General features: G+C 40.1%; 1 protein-coding gene and 1 long non-coding RNA gene across 2 annotated transcripts in view; one reads left to right on the forward strand and one right to left on the reverse strand.

Annotated features, from left to right (window-relative positions):
* Positions 1 to 10,647, reverse strand: part of MTAP (methylthioadenosine phosphorylase) — a gene marked incomplete at its 5' end in the record, with an annotated part of 28,134 nt that extends 17,487 nt beyond the window's left edge. The window contains 2 exons of the mRNA XM_029965452.1: positions 5,374 to 5,467; positions 10,595 to 10,647. Coding sequence (XP_029821312.1) covers positions 5,374 to 5,467; positions 10,595 to 10,647 — 147 coding nt within the window. The remainder of the gene's footprint in view (positions 1 to 5,373; positions 5,468 to 10,594) is intronic.
* Positions 10,648 to 10,881: 234 nt separating this feature from the next.
* Positions 10,882 to 16,489, forward strand: LOC108641959. Its single transcript, XR_001922353.2, has 3 exons — positions 10,882 to 10,992; positions 15,075 to 15,202; positions 15,911 to 16,489. It is a non-coding gene; the product is annotated as an uncharacterized LOC108641959 (long non-coding RNA).
* The last annotated feature ends 5,476 nt before the right edge of the window (positions 16,490 to 21,965 follow it).

Consider the following 21,965-nt stretch of genomic DNA (forward strand, 5'->3'; position numbering starts at 1 on the left):
ATAACTACCCAAGTATAAGCACAATAGTTATGAAAGGAAGTACTGGCTACCACTGTAGTCTCACATTTTCTGGAGCTCAGCTGTGTAATTTGATATGGCAGATTAGTAAAACAGTCTGGTACAGGAAGATCAAATTTCAGACCAAAAGAATTATCACAGTTTTTCTGCGTTCACACTAACATTAACATTGCAACCCTTTACTTTAGGGTTTGAAACCATAATACTTTCAAACATATCAAAAAAACATTTCAAACAGTGCTTAATAAAAAACCAGCATGTACATGTTCCTGTTAGATTGATTAGCATGCCTCACTCTTTCCTGTCAGTTTGGGTTGTTTTTTTGCTAAACAAGTGCCACTCTCTACTAAAGTCCCCTCCCAACGTAAATCACATTTAATCTGTCCCTTTCCATAACACTCGGCATGCTCTTCTCAGTCTTTCTACCATGGGCCCCTATCTCAAAATAGGGGTGTGCAGAGTTCTGGATTCCTCCAACTCACCCCCAGCTTCCTGAAAAAAAATCACTCTTCCCTGCTGCTGGAAGTCCTGCTTTTGGGAAGTGAACTGTGATATGACAGAGAAATTCTGGTCCATCAGTGGCAGAGGCAGTGTTGCATTTGCTCAGCCCTGGGACTTCTCTCACAGCTACACAACAGGAAAATACATTCCTCCTGACTACCAACCAGCCAGGATGACAGAGCATTTTCATTCTAGCTGGTACATGTACCCTGCCTTGGAGATGGGACACACTGCCCACACCAGGCAGCTCCCAAGTCATCAACCACCATTACAATAAATTAACTGTTCCGTGGGCTGTATTCTCCTCCTGGGTATTAGGGATTTGAAATACAAAATACATCTAGCTTCCCTTTTTGTTAAACAGCTACTAACAAAACTATCATTAATCTACCGATCACACGTTTGCAAGTGCCTTGAAGGACTCACACATTTACATCTAGAAATGTTCTATTGCAGGCTACTTGATAAAATAGAAACAAAATTATAATGCTAGCTGCAAGATTTCAATCAGAGCTTAGTTTTACAGCTGCCAATTCTATTACTCACTAGAAAATTTGCAGAGTTCTAGAATAAAGTGATATTTGAGTCCCATGTAGCTACATTTTGAAGATATCAATTTCTAATAAAATCATCACCTTCTACTTCCTATTCCACAGATCTTTTTGGCAAATATTATGTGAAAGCTCTTCAAAGCACCACCAACACCTAAATTCTGTCAGACACACGTTCACTACTTTTTTTTAAAAGGGAATGTGCCAGAACATTTATTTTTAGAACCGCAGTGTATTTTCACTTCCTTTTACAAGTCTCCATTTAATATTAAACTATTGATATTTAAATGTTTAATCTTTACTGCACCTTACATATACTCTTCTGAAGCAAATATTCCTTTAGGAGTGAAATTTTAAACAGGGCAAAAGCCTTGTTGCCTAGTTGCTAGCTGTGATGTTACAACATTCCATAACAAGGAAGGTTCACAATAATTAGCAACTGGGGTTTTGTTTTGTTTACACACATTTGCTGTGTGAAGTAATAAGCACTTAGTTCACACCAGGATACAAAAGTACTCCTATAAACTAAAGAGGACATCCAGCAAAAGTCCTTGCCTCCTATCAAAGTCAAAAGTAAAGATTAGTAAGTTGAAGACTGAACCCTTTGTTTTAGAAGTGACAGATTTAAATTTATTGCGGGTGGTAGATTTAAGTTTATTTCCAAGGAAAACAAAAATCAAGGAATAATTGAGATGAAAAGTATCCAGAGGTTCCCCGAGCCTCCATTTAACCTGTGAGCTAGTTTACAAACCAAATTATGCACCTTGTTTTCGGGAGGCAGAAGAGGTGTGTAAGTGTTACATTACATGGTCTGATTTTTCCTAATGTAAGCACACAAAGATCATTGCAAGGCCAAATTCCCTCTTGCTTTGTTTGCCAGATACGCCTATGACCAGAAAAAGAGGGGGAGCCCCTAGAATAGTTTTCTAGAACAGCAAGATATTTTGCCCAACTGGGAAAAGGTGATTCGGAACCAAGATCTGTCATCCAGAAAGTAAAACAATCTAACTGAAAGTATATTCTGAACAAAGCTTTGTAGTAGCTTCAAAATTCAATCATGAAGATAAAATTGCTTGGAACAGCATCTATTATCCTGCAGGAGAACACTGTTTTCCATATATAGAATCCCCAATGGTGTCAGGGTGTTTTCAATAGAACACCAAATTTTTTATGCACTGAAATCGGACAAAGGAGAAAGACAGATGGAATATTAAGAGCTGTAAGTTTATTTATTTTTTTAAACTAATGTAGTGCATTTTCATTATCATTAATGTAACTTGAAAGATGATAGGAGGACCAATGTCAACACAGAGAAACACAAAATCTACCATACTAGTTTCCTGTAACCTTTTCAATATTTCACCTGAAAAAATATCTCCACATTCCTTAATATTAAGTTTTGTTATCAAATGATTCTTATGATTTGAGACAGCCAAGCAGAAGACAATTCAAGGACTCTATATGAACAAAATGTAAGCTATTATTCATCTTCTAAAAGAAAAGAAACAGCATTAAAGACACACAACAAAGGTTTTCAGCCAAAAATCTCTTGGCTATGTTCTTGCCAAGAAACTTAAGAATTAAACTCCAAAATTTATATAAAGTAGAATTGTACAGTTTGCTTTTCTACATAATAGAAGGAAATGGGCATACTTTTTTAACTGTGCCTTGCATTTTCCTTTTGTCATCCATTCACTTTCACTCTTCCTACTTTTGCTTGAACTAAATAGGCTGATGTTGCATCTCCCACTTCTCTCAGAAAATAAAGATCAAAAAGTTCTGAAGTTTATTTAGATTAAGTCCTTTACTTCTTAAAATTTCAGGCAGATTCTCTCTCCAGTGATGTCACAGCTCTATGACAAAGTGTCTTTACGGCAGAAAAATCCCCATTTGGTTTTCTTTCAAGTAACAATCGAGAACAAGACACATCTTCAGAAAAAATACTAACAAACCACAAACTTCTAAACTTTTCAAAGCACACTCAAAAAAACCTACAATTGCTCTCTTGCAATAGTTGCTCGTCTCAACTCTGTAGTTCTAAAATGAGAGGCAGGTTGTGTAACCCTCCTTCCTGAATACTAAAAAGTCTCAGCAGCAAAATAAGTGAATTTTGATCCACCTAATGATACCAGTTGAATCTGTGAGGTTTGTTTCTGCTTCAGTGGAAGTCCATCAACTCGACCCAGTTCAATGCACTTTATGCGCCTGTAACTCATTCACCAAGCTCTGCACATCTCACACTAAGGCTGATCCATCAGTTGCTCCATGAGGATGCAAACTGCATTGAACCACTGAAGTTGATGTGACCTTACAGAGGAGGGAATCTACATGAAACAAGCATCAGGTCAATGGTCTCATTTCTTAGAAGTTCAGATCTCAGAGAAGGAAGACAGGTCATCAGGGTTAAGGATAAAAGTTTGCTGTTTGGCTGTGTTCTCTTTCACAGTCCATCCAGGTCAGCTTCACAGTCCCAGTTTAACTCACCACACTACCTGGAATTCATGCTTGGATTCTTACCCTGACATCTCAGTTATACCCCGACCCCCCTTAGACAGAGAAAAAACTTTAATGAGCTTTTAAGTTGAGTCCATGCTAAGTGCATAATACACAGGCTCAGACAAAGCCAGTCTATCGATCAAGGTTTCTCACAAACCACAACAGGTACCAAGATTTATTTTCTCCTATTCATATTGCATTCTGTGAAGAACACAGGAAAAAAAGACACCAGCTAATCTGCTTACTAAATGAAACTTAAAAAGCCTTCCATATAGACTGAAGATACGTGACTGAGGAAGCTTTTTCTACTCCCTTGTGCAGGACCTATCCTGCAAGTACTCCCACTCCTCTCAGTAACAGTAAACCCTGCTGCACTGCAGAATTTGTGTCACCCAAATCCTGTTGCATCTCAGTGCCATGACAGAATAGACCTTCAAACGCTGTGCTGCCAATGTGCCCTTAAATCTGATCTGAATCTGTGAGGGAGAACTTGTTTCATCCTTCCTAGACAGTAAGGGTTCAGTTAATACCTGCTAAAAGCACAGTGTTACTTTTGCTTTGTCAGCAGTCTCCAAACACATCCGTGCTGTGAACATTCATGACAGGGAATGAACGGCAACTGGTTTGGTTTAGCCAGTGGATTCTCCTTCAGAACAATGCTGGATACGTTTGGAAAGTACACTATAGAAAAACACAGAAGGCCAGTTCCCTTCATTCTAACACAGTTTGTTGACTCATTTTGAAAGACGGTAGAAAAGCCAAATGTGTTTTTTCTGATTATTTTTTCCCTCCCTTAATCTTGATCTCCTTCCCCTTCCTGAATGGTGTGCACACAAACTCCTCTTGCTTTTCACATTCTTACTTCCACCTTAAACCATTTTTGAGGGGGGGCACAGATTCAGATGTTCAATCACACACCATACCACTGAGCTTTCTGGCAAGCTTTTACTCATAAAATAGCACTTGCTACTGCATACCAGATGTTTCATTGTTATGTATACTAGCTTACACTGCTAGACTTCATAAGATATAATTCGATGTAATTCCAATGGCAATCATAAAGCACACAGACTCCCCATGTCTTATGACAGTACAGAATATCTAAGATCCAATTCTTCTATGAACTTCCTGTGCCAACTAGAACCTCTCTCACCCTTGATTTTCCTCATCCTTTGTCTTGCCTGTTTCTAGTATAAATGCTTTGTGACAGGACCTATCCTTCACAACACCGCCAACGCTGTGTACAGAGCAACAGCCTCAGCCTCCACTTCCTTTTACTGAGAGAAGGGACTGAATCAATGTGAAGGAGAATTGTTCAAGAACATCTGTGTCACAAAAACAGTCTCAGAGCTTCATTTTCAAATTATGTGGTTATAAGCACGACCTTACATTAGCATGTAAAGTATAACTCAGTAGTTACAGGGAAAATGGTGGCCCATATACTTCAAACGACAGTTTTCTGCAATTTGGAAAGGTTCCTGGATGGATCTGACAGATAATACAGGTCATATAACAGCACAAACTTGAAAGAGAGGGTTTATCTCTTGATTGCAAATTCAGGACTGAGTTTGCAAATTCGTCAAATCTACAAATGAGAAGAGGCATAGTCTCCTTTGCACATCATCTTTACAATACTTCATTTCTAGAAATTAAGAACTACACAATACATAGCAAATAAAAAGAATAGTCTTGTGCTGGGACCTCCCTTATACATTCATTTAACAGTTTGAAAATTCTTAAACCACACACACATACATCTTGAAGAACGGCAGAAAATTTCATTAATAAATATAAAGGTTATACAGACCTTGCCATAAGGAGTGTCAACATATTTTTCTGTTCTTCCTTCTAAGATATCCGGATCATCCAGGCCAGTTCCACCGATAATTCCGATCTTACACAGAAAGCACACATTAGTCTTCTTGCAATTTACATTTAATGGCACGCTGAAAAACTAACCAGGCAGCTACAAAATGTAGTTTTTGCTCAAGATGGGACTAGACTACAGAACAACAAAACGTAATACGCCCGACACAGCTTCCCAGAATGGAAATTTCAAATAACTGATTTCAAACAATTGTATTTAACTTGCCAATGCCCTACCCTATGATTCTCTCTTTGAAATACCAAATAAAAAAAAAGCTATGGAAAAGTGCACAAAGATGTGCCAACTCAAAATTTATTTGCAATATAAAAATGAAGAGTGTTATTTGGGAATGCCTCTGATGAGTGCGAAATGCATGCATAAATCATATCACAACAAAGGCTTCTTGTTTACATGGAGAAAAACAGTCTTACACATAACCACCATACAGAATAGCAGGCTGTCGTTGTTTAACCCCAGCTGGAAATTGAGCAGCTGCTCACTCAAGCTCCTCCTCCCTCCCCCCTTACCCCAGTGGAATGGGGAGGAGAATCAGAGTAAAACTTTTATGTTGAGATAAGAACAGTTTAATAATTGAAAATAAATAAAACACAGTAATAATGGTAAATTATAATAATAATGAAAACGAAAAGGGAAAAACAAGTAATGCACAGTACAATTGCTCACCACTCTGATGCCAGACCCCCCTTCCCGAGCCCAGATTGGATCCCCTTCTGGGTGACTCTCTCAGTTTATATACTGGGCATGATGTTCTATTGTATGGAATACCCCTCTGGTCAGTTTGGATCACCTGCCCTGCCTATGCTCTCTCCCAGTTTCTTTTGTGCACCTCCTCACTGGCAGAGCATGAGACAGGAAAAAAAAAAATTCCTTAACTCAGGATAAACATGACTTAGCAAAAAACTAAAACATCAGTGTGTAATGAACACTATTCTCACTCCAGATCAAAAACACAGCACTGTACCAGTTACTGAGAAGAAATTAACTCTACTCCAGGACACAGGCATTACTATGCAGCATTGTACATCCAAAATAACGAAAACATTATTGAAAAAAATTTTGACTTGACAAAATCTAAGAAGTTCCCCAACTAAAATCCCCATTGTGTCTTGATACAATTTATAGTGAAAAAGCACGAAGTGACTCACAATTACCACCTATCTGTCATCCTTTGGTAATCACCAATTTCTTGTTCTCACTCATCTGATCTAGTTCTTTTGTAAAAAAGGAGAAAGAAAAAAAAAGGCTAAATTGAAACATATATTCTTATTGAGACTAAATTTGCCTGTGATTTCATATTCCAGCTAAAGAAAAATGCATCTGAATTTTCTTGTTTCTAGTTCATAATTGGAAAGTAACTTGTTTTTGTCACTCTTTAGACAGTTCAATTTTCAGTCAAGACAGATTTTCTCTTAAGTACAGAACACTTGCAGCTCTTTGGATGGAATGGGTACTGCCAAGCTTTTCACAACTGAAAGCTTAGTAATGGTATTTAAAAATGATGTCACTATCACCACCGAGAAAATGTTCTTTTTTTTCCCCTTCATTTGTTGTTGCAAAGTTTGTATCACTTTCATATTGAAGAATTCATAACTGATTTGTTTATCACGGTAAAAAAAAATCTGAACCGTTCTGACATAACTTGTTACCACAAAGACTGAAGATTTCCCAAGTAAAACCTCCAGATTTCAACATACAACACCCCCGCTTCCACAACACACACAGAACTGCCTCTTTCTGTAGCTTTTTCTTACTTTCACATTCACAGAGACCCCATTTGTTCAACCACTGTATTAGCTGGCTATCATGCATTTCTTTTCAACAAGCAGATGTGGTCTTCAATACACACCCAATACTTCTCTAAGAAAGCTTTCCACACCAGATGCTGTAAACCCTGATAAGATGAAGTAGTTTTGACTGATCTCCTACTTCCTTTTGCTACCCCCCTGAGGAGCACGAGGAGCAGCGCAAAGGAAAATAGCAGTAATAACCTACGACTCCAATCCTGAACACACACAAGTATTAGGGGAGACCTAGATCGTTTTTTGCAGTAATATTGATGGTCTGTTCCCACGTTACTCGCGTTGCTTAGTTATCACGAACGTTCAGACTGTTAGATTTCTCATGAAAATCCAAAAAGCTATATACACTTTAGGATGAATAAAATACAGCCTTAAGAATTGTGGAAGGCGTGCAACAGGAGCAATCATACAACACAAAATCAACAAAAGACCATATTTAACATTGTTCTTGCATGCATCCAGTAAACAGTGATATTGCCACATTAACAGAAGACATTACCAAAACGGTCCTTGTTTTTTTCCTTTGGTTTTTTTTGCTTGTTTGTTTGATGGTTGGGGGTTTTTTTGTTTGGTTGGGGTTTTGTGTTTGTTTGGTGTTTTTTAAATCTAGGTAAAAAATGGTCCCTTCAGTAACCGAACTAGTTTTAGCTTCCTATAGCACTTGTTATGACTTAAGTATATTCAAAAGGGAATGTTTACCTTCCTGAACTTTTACATCTGGCAAAGTGAAAGTTGTTGGGACTGAGGAAAACAGTGCAATGCTGGAGATATCAGCTACAGATACATGATATAGAAGTTATTTTGGAACTGCAATGCTTTAAGGTCCTTATGAACACACAGATCCATCACTATAATGGACTGTCCCTGTACCAGAAAGCAGCACACCTGACCTGGGGCAGCATAGGCTGGTGTGGTTGCTTTCAAATCTGCTCTCAGGCTTCCTACTCCTGCTGCTGCAGCTTCATCAATACGTGCTTGTGCTGCACTGTTGAGTTTCCGAGAAGGCTTTAACACCAATGGCCATGCTGTCAGAAATGGCAGCAGTGCAATGAGCTTGCAAAATATTCACAGCTCCCAGGGTGGAGAACACAGAGCACAGAAGAAGAGCTAGACTATGTTGATTTTGCTTCTGCCTTCTTCCCCACTGCAAAACACCTCAGTGGCAGTCTGGTCAACCCTCAGGCCACCAAAGCAACATTGGCTAGAGAAATGCTGGGATGACTTATAATGTGCTGGAGCACTATTCCAGTGGAAGGAAAGTTAGGTCAGCAGAGATTTTTGAAGCAGCTGCTTCTTCAACCATGTAATGTCAACTTGGAGCTGGCAGCTCTATCCCTAAATTTAAATTTATCTCTCTGACAATTATTTTTCCTCCAGTATATATAATCTCCAGAATTATTATCTGCATCTGGGAGCTAGGCAATCTGATTCTATATTAAATTCTGCTTTCCAAATTTTCTAGTGAATTACCAAAAGGAATGCAGATGCTCTAGGCTCAGTGGAGGAGATACCCTGTGTCCTGGTTCAGGCCAGGACAGGATTAATTTCTGCAGTAGTCAGGAGGGAGCATGGCCAGGACACAGAGGTTATTCTATACTACCTCACATCCTTTTCTGGGAATGGAGGATGGGGACCCTTCCCGGGGAGGATGGGGACCCTTCCCAGCCGGGGTAGTGTGAAGGTGCAGTGGTGAGCATTTGCATATGAATCTCTCGCCTCTCTGGTACACTTTCCTTACTAATATTGTTGCTGTTAATGTTTGTTTTCTTACTGCTGTTTCCAGTAAATTGTTCTTATCTCAACCCGTGATCTTTACCTTTTGTGCCTCTAATTCTCCTCTCCATCCTATCACAGAGGAGGAGGAGGGGTGAGTGAACCAGCGGCATGGTTTGGAGTGCTTTCAGTGGGAACACTAAATTGAAGAATATCATTCCTAAACCACGACACCCTGTCAAGGGAGCTGAGTTCTATCCCCACCTACGAGCCCAGGCACGGAAGGTATGGAATGGTAGCGAGAACTTCACTCAGGGAGAACCGCCTCACCTTTCCTCAAAAGCCAGAGACAGTCACATCTAGGAGTGACCTCAAGAATGGAAAGATTGTATGCTCCATCCCAGACACTGATTGCATCCTACAAAGGGATACAAAGGACATAACTTGTAAAAACTAATGGAGGCTGTATCTAAGGATATCTGGAATTAAATCTAAAGTAAAATGGCATTGCAGTAGAGTGAAATATGAATTATTTTAATATTGCCCATCTCAAACATTGGAATAAAGAGCAGCAAAAGTGAAACCTAACAAAAAGTTATCACACCAGTAACTAAAAAATCAAAAGCATTTCTCTGTGGAAGTCCAAGCAACAATCACATTGAAGCATATGCCATTTTTCATCTGGTGTTTGATGAAATTCCCCAAGTAGGTTTAAGCACAAGCATGGAAATATCAGTGCAGTAACAGATTACACTTGTCCGTCTGAGGGTCCTAAACATTGTCATGATCACCTACGAGTCTCTGTGACAACTAATGACCAACAAATCCCTCTGTATTCCTCTCTTCTGTTTTGGGGATATGGAGGGGAGGGAGAGGATGGCACTACAAAGACTTTTGCTTAAAGAAGATCATCAAACTGCATTAAGAGAATACACCTGTAAACTGAACACAGCTTGTAACTGTTCTCCACACACCGAAACAATGGGGCGAGCTACTTCACCTGAGAAAAAGAATTAGTAGTTTATTAAAACGCAGTCCCGGGGTTTCAGCCTGCCCACAGGCCTGCCCAGCGCTGGTACCACCGCCGCTCTGAGCCGCTTTTCAAGCACACGCGGCGGACCGACAGGTCTTAGCGGGAACTTTCGCACTGCTCGCTCCTGCTGCAGCCTCGGGCTCCGCGCACGTTCACGGACACAGTGCCACGGTCCCTCTCACTGACAAACCCGACACACCGCGGCCGGGTCGGATACCCGGAAATTTCAGCAAAGGCCTCCGGGTTTCATTTAAAAAATTTTTTAAAAGATCGTCTCTGCCGAGACGGCCGCGGAGCCCCGAACGGCCCCGGCGCGGAGCGCTCGGCCGGGCACCGCCCGGCAACGCGGCTGCTCTCCCGCCCGGCACCGCCGGGCTGCCGGCCCGCTCCCCGCCGAAGGCGGAAGGGCGGCGGAGCGGGAAGGGAGGGAGGCAGCGCTTCGGCCACGCGCTTCGGCAGCGCCGGGAGGGCCGGCGGCGGCGCTCCGCCGCATCCCGCTTCCCGGGGCGGGGGGCGGAAGGCGAACAGGCGGGGAGGGATTGCGGGCGGCGGCGGGCCGCTGCCCCGCGGCGGGGCGGAGGGCGCTTACTTCACGGGGTCCCGGGGCGGCGGCGGCGCTGGCGGCGGCCATGTTGGCGGGAGGGCGGGGCGGCGCCGCGGGTGGCGGGGCACGGCCCGGGCGGGGGGAAGAGGCGCGCTTCCCGCCGCTGGGGGAAGCACCCGCCGCGCTTGAGGGCCCGCCGCGGGAGCGGAGTGTCCCCGCTGCTCCCCCACAGAGCTCTCGCCTCCGGAGCGCCTTCGTTGTTCGGTCAGAGAGAATGCTGCCGTGTTTAAATAACTCTCGAATTCTCAGCCGGAGCACACGTCCTGCTCTTTTCTTAATCCTTCTGACCTGCGCGTTTTCCTGTGACTCTCCGGGAGCCTCCGCTGCTTGGGACCGGAGCGGTGCTGCGGTTGGTGTGATCGCAATGGTTTGTCTACTTAAAGGTGCAGGTATGTTCTCAAGATGCTAAGCATTGGCTCGGTCTCTCTGGAAACTTAACTTTCAGACGGTTCATATCCCGGTCAGACCTCCCTCCCATGTTTCTGGAGACACAGCAGTTTATTTGACTCCCCGCCCCAAATTCATTAATTTGTCAACAGAAGTGGAATTGAAGGTGATCTTTTCAATACCCCAAAATGACTCTGAGAACAAACCGAAGCATGTTTGGGGGGGAAGGGGAAATCCTTTCTGAAGTACACATATATAAAAAGTATATATGTTTAGCTCTCCAAGCTAAATAGAGCTTCAAGTGATAGAATAAGGTAAAAACTATTTTATTATAATTACAGTTTTCCTACCTGTGGTATTTTTCTTATTTTAAGTGGAACATTTGTTTTGCCATAACACAATCCTGCATTTTGAGAAACATCAATGTGTTTATATATTTTGCTTCTATAGATAGGTATAAATATCAGATGTAGAGCTTTCAAAAACAGCTGTTACCTTGTTAATTGGAAGTATGAAAAAGTGTTTCACATATTTTCTTTAAAGCTACATTATCTATTGGAGACACCTCGGGCACTCAGACATGCCATTCTCACATGCCCTTAGTGCTACCTGCCTGTTAAAGAAATGTCACATATCTACTGGTAAATGAACACTCAGACTCATCACTGAACATACGTCCTAGATTTTAGCTGCTAAGATCTTGAGGCAGTTCTTTGTACACCAAGAGGAAAAGAATATTCCTGATAATCTGAGGCAGTAGCAGCTAATGCTGAACTTGTGCTTCAGCTGGAATGTGCTCTCTGTGCAGCTTTAAACACTTTATCCTCTTGTCTTCAGTGTATGTTAGAGATCTTCATACACTGCTGAGATATTTGTCACCAGGGCTGAAGCCTTCTTACTGCAGTTCAAAGTGTAGACTGTACTGATGAGAAATATAGTTTTGGAAAATTGTAGTTTAATAAAGGGAGAAAGAAGGATGTGGGTAAAGTTACATGTTAACTTCTTCAGCCTGAAATTACAGTTTGTCAGGTGAAGTTACAGATAAGTTCTTCTTCAGTGTGTAGCCATAATAACACGCTAAGTCTGAAACTTACCTCATTTTTCTCATTGCATTGAAGTTATATGTTCTACTCTTAGTGTACAGAATCTCTTAGTGAATAATTCTTGGCAATTCCTTCTGTTTAATTCTGCTACAATGTTCATCCATTGATTACAAGAAGCTGTGTCAGTTGTGTCTTTTACCACAACTGTGTGCAATCTATTTGCTTTTTGAATATGAGAGCTCACTTTGCTTAAATAGTGTGGAAGTATTCACTATTTAAACTCTCAGAGACAATTGGCTCTTAGTTCTGTTTAAAACATTCTGGCTGTTCCTATACAGGCCGTTCGTGGGAGCTTGATACTGTAGCTGACCAGAGAGGAATCAGCTTTCCAACTTCACACCTGTGGATTCTCTGTTCCTGTGTGTGTTTTGTAGGAGTATTTCTCTGCATAAAGCTTTCCATATATCCACGTTACATGTGAGCAGCAAGCAGAAAAACCTACTCATGTTGAATTGTTAATGATAGAAATAGTTCAAGAAAGGTTGAGATGGAAGCTGAAAAGGAGCTTCATTAGATGGAGTTTCTGAAGATGGCTGATCTGAGCCACTGTTTTGGTGCAGTCCAGACAATGGATGAATAGCCTAGACTCAGAATCAGAAAAGGAGCTGAAAAACTGCAGTCTTGCAGACAAACTAAGTACCTTTTCACATTTAATGCCATGTGAGTTTCAGTTTAGCAGTTTGCTAGAAGAAAAACCTGTACCAATATGAAATTTTGCACTTCTTCAAGTGAGCTGTTTATCAACAGTTAATGAGTTCCCATTACTTATATCATTTTATAACCTGGATTAAGGAATACATGTATTTAAGCCTTCTGAATGATTTAACTAATCAATAACAGGTAAGAAACGGTGCTCTATGAAATTAACATTTTTAAATATTTTCATTTCTATAGACCATATGTTTTTTTATTTCTCAGTTTTGAATATCTTAAAATTAAAATCCCATGATAGGATTGAGAGGTGGAATCCAGTACAGTGACTGTTCATCATTAAGATATAATCTAGAATTTTTTAACACAGCATTTATCATTGTGAGAAGTCAGTTTTCTGCAGCAGCCATTTTGGATTTGGAAGCAGGTAATCAAACACCACCCCAGCAATACCACGATGCTCAGGAAAACATGATGAACGTACTTTCTTAAAAAGACACAGGTTAGAGAGTTCCTGTAGAAATTGCAGTTTCAGTTCACAATTCCACTTATGACATTATAGAAAACCTTGAAATAAAGTGATAGCTTTGTATTTTCCTAGAGGTTGAACTTTGTACTTCATGTTCTAAGTGATGGAATGTAAATCCAGTTATCTAAATAAAAAACGTTTCGCCTTTTCAAAAATAAAATAAATGCACAATTACTTGAAATCTGTTTGCTTTGATTTCTCACTATTTCAGTTGTCTGTGTCTCATGAACAGTGTTTTCTTATCTTAAGTTAAAATAATGTGTAAAAACTAAGTTTCATTTACACATTACACGATTCATAAAATACAAAAGAACCCTTAGATGAAAATAAGTAGTTTACATATCAGATGAAGGCCTTTCGAACTTAAATGTAAAGTAATTTTTTATGTCATTTTTTGTGAAAATTTTGGTGAAAATCCACATGTAGTCAGTGCCTGAAAACCCTGTCCTTAGAAGTCTGGGAACACCTGACAATTTAAGTTTCCTGCAACTATGTTAATAGTTTTGGTCATATGCCTCACAGAGCTTAGAAATCTTGGTCAAATAAACTGAAACATTCTTATTAATTTAAGAAACACTTTAATACACAAATAATATAATATTTAGTTAAATATAGAAAACAGTCTATTTACAAGAATATAATTCTTTACAGTGGAAACCAAAATTGAGAGAAGATCTAGTGTGAGCAGACAATTAGGACTTAGTGACCCTTGAGTTTTAATACCTCTTCTGACATCAAATACTTTTACACATTTAAGTACTTTAAACTCTGTCCCTCCTGTAAAGTCATAATCACGGTGATAATCAACCTTAACTGCATTAAAGGGGTGTTTAGATTAGCTAGAATGTATTTGTGAAAATGCTTTGAAGATGAAAAGAACTGTTTCAAGGTAAAAGGTCCTACTTTTTTTTTTATTACAACAAAAGTTGCTGCAAAGAAATACCAGTGCTGTGTACACTGTAGCTGAGCTTTGAATTGCTTTTGCCAATGTTACTTCAAAGAAACAATATTTACATGAAAGAAGGGAAAATAAAACCTCAGTCAAGTCCAGTTTATCTTCTACATTCATTTGTGCCAGTCTCAGTGCCATGAGTTCCCATTATGCTGTACTGCTTGTAAATTTTCCTGTTTCTGCCCTACAAATTCACAGAATTTCTTTCAGTAGTGATGAAGTACTACAAACATCTTAAAAGAAGAGCATCTTCCTTGTCCTTCTGCATCAGCCAAGACTTGACCCGTATTTACTTCCAAAAGGAAGCCCATATTAACCATATGCTCTTACTGTGAAACTAGCTTTCTCTTGAACAATTTGTTGGGCCCTGTCCCCAGAGTAATGATTTAAGATTTCAATTGACTCCAAAGAAAAATTAGTGTGTGTTTTGTGTTAGGACAAATCATTTTTAAGCGTAAATAAGATTCAAGGTTACTGTATGTAAGCACCCAAGGGTCACGTTCAGGAATAATTAAAAAACTAACTTTCCAATTTTTTATTGTGATCCACTACCTAGATTTTATTGTTTCTACAGATCTCTCATGGAGCAGAGAGGTCTGTGAAGCCTCCAAAGCATGTCAGCAAAAGGCTAATGGAAGTTCAAAAAACCTTTATAACAGCTGAAGTGAAGTTGTCTGTCTTTACATTGACTCTTCTGTGGGACTGTAACATTTTATATTGGTCCATTCCTTTGCAAAATGAACAAGTTTTTTCCCCTAATTTGACACAAGTGGAAGTATCCTGAAGGGACCATTTTAGAAAAACGAGCACCAGAAAATTCCTTCCCTAGAATGTTTTTTTTTCCCTCAGGGAGGAACCATCAAGAAAATGACCTCATCAGCTTCAAAACTGTTACCTTGAACACTTAATAACCTTAATGCAGTGAAGATTGCACAGTCCACAGACAGAGCAACTCCACCAATTTCAAGTGAAAGAAGGTGAATTTTTAAGCTTACAGATAATTTACTGATACAATAATTTGAAAAGCTGCCGTGCAAAGAAGCATGCACTATGAGATCAGGCATATAAAATCTGCAAGATAAGGCAGCGAGGTCAAGGAACTTGACATTTGACATTACTGACATTAGTTCATGAAATAAAATCCATACTTCAGTTACACAGGCATACTTTTCTTCCTGATTGTAACGTACAGACTCAAAGTCCCCATTATCTTTAGTGATGCCACAGAGAAAAGGGAACAGCAGATCATGTAGGAATGGTTACAGAATATGAGCATTATTTTAAGTAATAGCTGCATTGGTCTGCTAGTGTTAAGACATGTGGACTTCTCCCTAATATTGCCCTCATACCAGTTAATTAGTTTTTGTGCATGAAGTACATGAGTGCATCTGTATCACCTGTGCATGCAAGTGCTTATGAAATTAATCTAGGTAGCTAGACTAAAAGTTGCTTCTCCATCTGGCTCTGCTGAAACTTGCTCATCTACCACATATTTCAACTTCCAGCATTTTTTTCTAATATGCATATCAGCTTAGCACTACATCCACCACACAATTATTAAAAGGGGAAGAAAGAAAAAAGGATTGGCATAAAATTTTCATGGGTTTATGTTGAAGTGTAGTTATTCAAACCCCATCTGGATTTTGTTTACCCTTAACCTCTCTTTGATTGCATTCTGACTTCAGGTGCCTTCCTTGGATCTGCTCAGGCATCACTTCTTTATGACTTCGATGACTAAAAGTTAGGTCCTGGTGATTGTAAACTGTACCCAGGGTACTGGCCCAGAAGGCACAGTGACTCAGAGGCATGTGACGCAGAGTGCCTCCCCCTCTTCCTCCTGGCCATGGGCATGCAGGTACACACTGCTGGCCTAATGCATCCTTCAGTTACTACATGTTCTTGCAGCTATTTCACACAGCCTTGCTCTGAATGGTAAGTAGCAGGAGCGGGACCATATCTTCACCTTGTTCATGCCTCTGCCTGCTCCCACTTAGTGGGCTCCAAGTACCATTTCTCTGTGGTTAGATCACTGGTCCAGCAGGTCCTGTGTGTAGGTGACTGCTCACTTAGTGAGCATTTAATCTTTTGTTTTGAGGTTTGCTGGTGCTTCTAGCCAACATCTGGCTATGGTGTGCCAAATAAAACCCACATCAGTGTTTCATGTGAATCCATTGCAAGTACAATTTATGTCCTTCAGCAATGTGATTTACCTCTACCTTTTTGTTGTGTGGGTGGCTTCTTTGTTAATGTAACCTGTGTGGCAATCCTGGTTAAACCTTGGTGTATATGTCATCTTCTAGCTCATCATCCCACTTTAAATAGCAATTAAAAATTAATTCCATGGATGTTAAATGAAAAAGAGTTTGATACATCTTTATTTTGCTGTCCTCCAAAATATTAAAGGAGTCTTGAGATAATAAGGTGACAACTTAAAAAGAATTTAATTCAGTAACTATTGTAAAATATTTGGAGTGAATCTGAAGAGGTATTTAAAAGTTTATACCTGATATTTTAGTTGGCCTAATTTAGGGTGACTAACACAATGGCATCAGAGCAGTAAAATAAACCCCTTAAGTCAGAGGACATGTTACTTTCCAGCTTAGTAAAGGGACAATGCTTTGAACAAAGACTTCATATCTGCTGGTATCCATTATTTGTATGGCATTTATCCTATTGTAGTTGAGAAACATGCAGCATTTTAAAAATGCTTCCCCAAACAACACCCAAATGGGATGGTAAAACTGCTTACAGGTGACAAGACTAAAAGTGTGATAAAAAAGATGTCAGGATGTCAAAATACTGAATGTCTCAGCTGGTTCTTAACTCTCTAAATAGGTGATGAGTTAATGCGCACCTTGTAATGAGATTGAAGTATCCCAAATGTCAAGAGAGACATCAGGAGTAACTTTTATGTTGTCTCTGCTACAGTGTGAATCATTTGGCAGTCAGTCACCTGAGCAGGAGAGCTGTGCTATTGAAGCAAGTAGTTCTGCCATGGTCGCATCTGCAAAGAGAAAGAAAAGAATTTCCTAAAAGTCCTTTTTCGGGAGAATTCTCTGGGTCTCAATCAAACACAGAGGTGTATCCTGAGACATCACTGCCCAAGTGTCTGAGTCTTGTCCAACTCAAGGTACAAGGGAAACAACTCTTGGATTGTAACAGGTAATCTCCATGTTAGGGAAACTTCCCTGTCTGATCACTGAAGAGCCACTCTGGCAGTCACTCTTGCAGCACCTGATCTGGGACTAAAGACCCTTCACAGCTACACACCCCACATTCATAAACCAGACCATGTTCCCTAACTGGCTCAAGTCCAGGTTTCCCATAGCAGAGTCTCAGACATCCTTCCTTAATTATTTTTTAAATAATTTAATCTTGGTGCAGTAACTAAATAACAAAGTAACAGCCTGAGCTGGAGCCTCTGATGCGGGACCCCAAACAAAGCAACCCCTGGGCTTTTATACCCTCACAGTCTAAGCACACCTAAGTCTGGGGGTCATTGGCTCCTGCTGTGTCTCAGTGTCTGGTCACCTGGCTGGGTCACAGGTCCCTGTGGGCTTTGTTGTGCAAAGGGTTGGCATTTCATGGCCTCTTGTCTCAGGATCCCACTGTCTCACAGGGCTCAACCTGCAGCTCCCACTGCAGCTGCACACGGAGCTGCCTGCACTGCATGTGTTCTTTAGCATCCTTCAAATGCTTATGTGACAGAAAGAGTTTTCAGCAGCTGAAATTTCATCTATGAAGAAAAGTCTGTCTAATTTCCACTATTTGCCTTTGAGCAAGATTTAAGAGACAGCTGTAAGGAAAAAAAAAATCGCAGTTCTTGGGATCAACATCCTTTGCTGCTGTTTTTTAGCTGCTGAAGTAAGTCGAACATGATTAACAAGAGTATTACTGTTCAGGGTTTCTCTCTTCTGAAACTATGCCATGCTGCAGCCACCAGTATATCTTTGAAAGGAAAATTCTTTAGTGTAGACAGCAGAAGTGCTGCTAATTTTTAGAAAGAAAATTTTTACATATTCTATATTTTGCAACAATAGGACAGGATCCTGTTTCACAACCTCCTTCTCATTCCCTGTAACTCTCTGGGCAAATTGTTAACTATTTGTGTTTCTTGAGATGTCAGCATCATTAGGATGGTCTTTTCTTCAGACAGCTTGCTGTTTATGCATTTCCTAACAGGAAGAGAGGATAGACAGAATCAGAAACAACTGAAGATACTTGAGCAGTGAAAATACAGAAACAGAATCCAGGCTGTCTGAATCCCAATCCCATTCTTCCACTGAGCCAGGTTAAATTACAGCCACTGAGCTTCCTCAAACAGTGACAAGTTGTAGTGGTCCAAATCCTAGTTTTGAACTAATTTTTTTGTTAAGAATTCATACTAATGCTGCTGTGCTCTCGTTGTCCCTCCACCCTATAAGAGCTCAACCATCAGCACCCCTCCCTGCTTAAAAAGAGGGCTTTGCCAAACCTTCCCCAGCTGTCCAGGGGACAATTCGTAAGACAGGTTTGAATTTCAACAATTTCAGAGAATTCTCAAACGATTGTAGAAAGCAGAAGGAAAACGCCTGAAGACTATGAGTATCTCTAGATTTAATCTGCTCGAATTGAATGAACTAGGAACCTAAAAAAAACCCCATGGGTAGCACAAATTGTTTGACAGATTTCTGAACACTGTGCTTCTAAAAATGTCTTTTTGTCCTGTTTTCTTGTTTAATAAAAGTAGATTTATTTAACAAGATCATCTTCTTCTAAGCATTTAATGTAAGTCTTTAGGTAAAGAAAGGGGCAGGATTATGTTGTGGTGACTGATTTATCTTGTTACTATTATAATAATGTAGTAATATAGCATTACCAAAACCATTCAAGTTTAAAAAGTTTCAGCAAACTGTGAAAAACTGTTAGCACTGTAAAACCCTGCATCGATGAAAGGTTTGTATGTTGATAGTTCTGCCATGAGGAAAAAGCAGAGGTCTAAAAGGAAACAATGCACAGATGTATTGTGGACCCCTGTAGGGATGTTCACAGAAGGCCTGTGATTGGGATTTGTGTAAAATTAGGAGTTTGTGGTGGGTTAACCCTGGTTGTGTTGCAAAATGGGGAACATGTAAAAAAATACATAAGAAGGGATGGTTTTTGATGTTTGATTTTTGTGTAGTTTCAAGCCTAATCAACAAGAAGGGAGATTTAATCCATGAAAAAGCAGCTAACAAGCTCTAAGTGATGTCCATGTGTTAGAAAAGCAAATGGCTTGTCAGTAGAATTGCCTTGTAAGATTTAGGGCTGGACATGCTTCAGTGATCTCAAACCTAAATGGAGGTTAATAAAGCTTGGGAAGAGGGATGTCCACTGATAGTGGACACAAAGAACGCAGAATTTATGGGCCACAAGGAAATTTGGCAGAACTCCCAAAATAAGGAAGAAACTAATAAAGCCAGCTCAGCAATTGTGCTGAAATCAGCTCCATCTGGGTAAAAGGTAATTCCAGCAGGGAGACCCATGACCACCGACTCAGGGGCCACCGACCCAAGAAACCCATCAACTCTAAAGAAGAGACTGAGCATGCAGACTACTTAGCATGAGGAGGGAGAGAATAATTAATCAACAGAAGATAGAATACTAATTAATAAGAGAACTATGTAATTTATAGCCGATGTGCAGTAAGTCCTTTTTTTGCTAAAATGTATAAATTAGTAGAAAGTTTTGATAGTTGCTGTGCTTGATTTGTGGAATATCAGCGAGCACCCAGGCTTGCACAACTATGAAATAAACAATCAACTTCTCTGTCAAATGTGTAATTATTGGCTTGTTGCACACTGGGGAACAAATCCGATTTTCACGAACAACAGTTGGAAACCAGGTGCCCACCAAGCCACTCTGTCACTCTCTTCCTCTGCAGGACTGGGGGAGGGAAGAAAATAAGATGGACGAAAACTCAAGGGTCAAGAAAAAGGCAGTTTAATAAAGCAAAAACAAGGTCTGCACGTGGAAGCAGAGGAAAACAAAAAACTTATTCTCTGCCTCCCGTCAGCAGGTAATGGGCAACCATTTCCTGGGAAGCAGAACTTCTGTACATATGATTGCTCTAGAAGAGGAACATCATAAGAACAAACACCTTCCCCCCCACCTCCTTCTCCTTTCCCTTAGCTTTTAGTGCTGACCAGACATCACATGATATGAAATATCCTTTTGGCCAGTTTGAGTCAGCTGTCATGGCTCTGTCCCCACACAGAATCTTGCCCACCCCCAGCCTACTAGTGGGGTTGGCATGTTGGAGAGAGAGGCTGGTGCTGTGTGAGCACTGCTCAGCAGTGGCCACAGCACTGGTGTGTTGGCAACACCTTTCTGGCCACCAGAGCTCACCACAACCCTGTAAGGGCTGCTGTGGTGAAAATTAACTCCCTCTCATCCCGATCAAAGACAAGAGTTGAACAGTCTGAGAGACAACACGGTTGAAGAGCATTTCTCAGCAGTCTCGAAAGAGGATAGGCCACATTTTACCAATTTAGGGAGAAGCTAAAAGACGAAAATATTTTTGGAGGATGCGTTATGAAACTGGGGTACTTCAGCTGCTAAATAAAGTCACATCTACAGAAATAATTCTCAGTACCCTATTTAGAAAGTACTTGAAGTCACTGCCTTTAGTGGGGCTCTCAGGAAACCATTTTCAACAGGTGTGTAGGAAAACTTCTTATATTACAACAGATTGCAGGATCCCATGACTCATTTGAATTGTGGAAAGGAAGGATGACTGAGAGTATAAAGAAAGATTGACAGAATAACAAAGTAAATGTAAATTGATGTGTGAGCAGGCAGGACACGGTACTGTCCTGGGTGGGTGAACATACTGAGGGTTTGAATGTGCTGCTCACTACTGTTGTGAAAAAGGCACGAGTTTAAATGGCAGAAGTGGGGGATTTCAAAAGCTCTTGGCAAAGAGCTACTGACTCATTGGGAACAGTATGACTTAAAACCCATCTGAAAGACAGCAGATAAAGTGCTCCTTTATCTCTGCTATTATTAATAGCTGAGTCATAGACTTTTGAGTGAAATTAGCCCAATAATAATAGCTTGTTACATAAGACAAAAGATAATGGCTATGGAAGGGAAGAAAAATAAGCAACAAATTAGAATACACGACTAATATGTGAGCTTCTTTGACTTGATTATCTAAATTATTTTTCAGCTGATATTCTTGTTAGGGGAAATTTCTATTTAGTTATATCTCTATGTCACTAAGAAATTGAAAAGAAAGCAAAATATTCTTGCTATTAGTTGATGCTCTGCATTGTATGTGCTCTGATGTTTTGGACCACAGCAGAAGAGGACAAGACCTATGGAAACAGATGTTATGTAAACAACATGTTACTATGTGCATGAGCAGAAACAGTTCTTGAGGAAAACTTTTTTGAGGAAAACTATTAAAGGGAAATTGGATCAAATACTATATTTTGCTATTCAGTTTTTTTTTTTTTTTTGTGGGTTTGTGGGTGGGGTTTTTGTGGGTTTTTTTTGTTTGTTTGTTTGTTTAATTGTTAGGATTTTTGTCTGTTTGGTTTCTGGTTTTGTTTGGTTTTTTTTACTTTCACCCAAGATGGCACTTATCAGGCTCTAAAAAACAACAACAAAAAAGATCTAAGGATAAGGTCTTTGCATAACACTTAAAAATGAGGCTTTCTCTAGGCAGGATATTGGTTGTAGGAGTAGTTAAAAACAGTGTCAAATCCCTCTCATTGT

The sequence above is a fragment of the Manacus vitellinus genome, unplaced genomic scaffold, assembly GCF_001715985.3.
Source record: "Manacus vitellinus isolate BGI_N305 unplaced genomic scaffold, ASM171598v3 scaffold_9_pilon, whole genome shotgun sequence".
NCBI classification, from domain to species: Eukaryota; Metazoa; Chordata; class Aves; order Passeriformes; family Pipridae; genus Manacus; species Manacus vitellinus.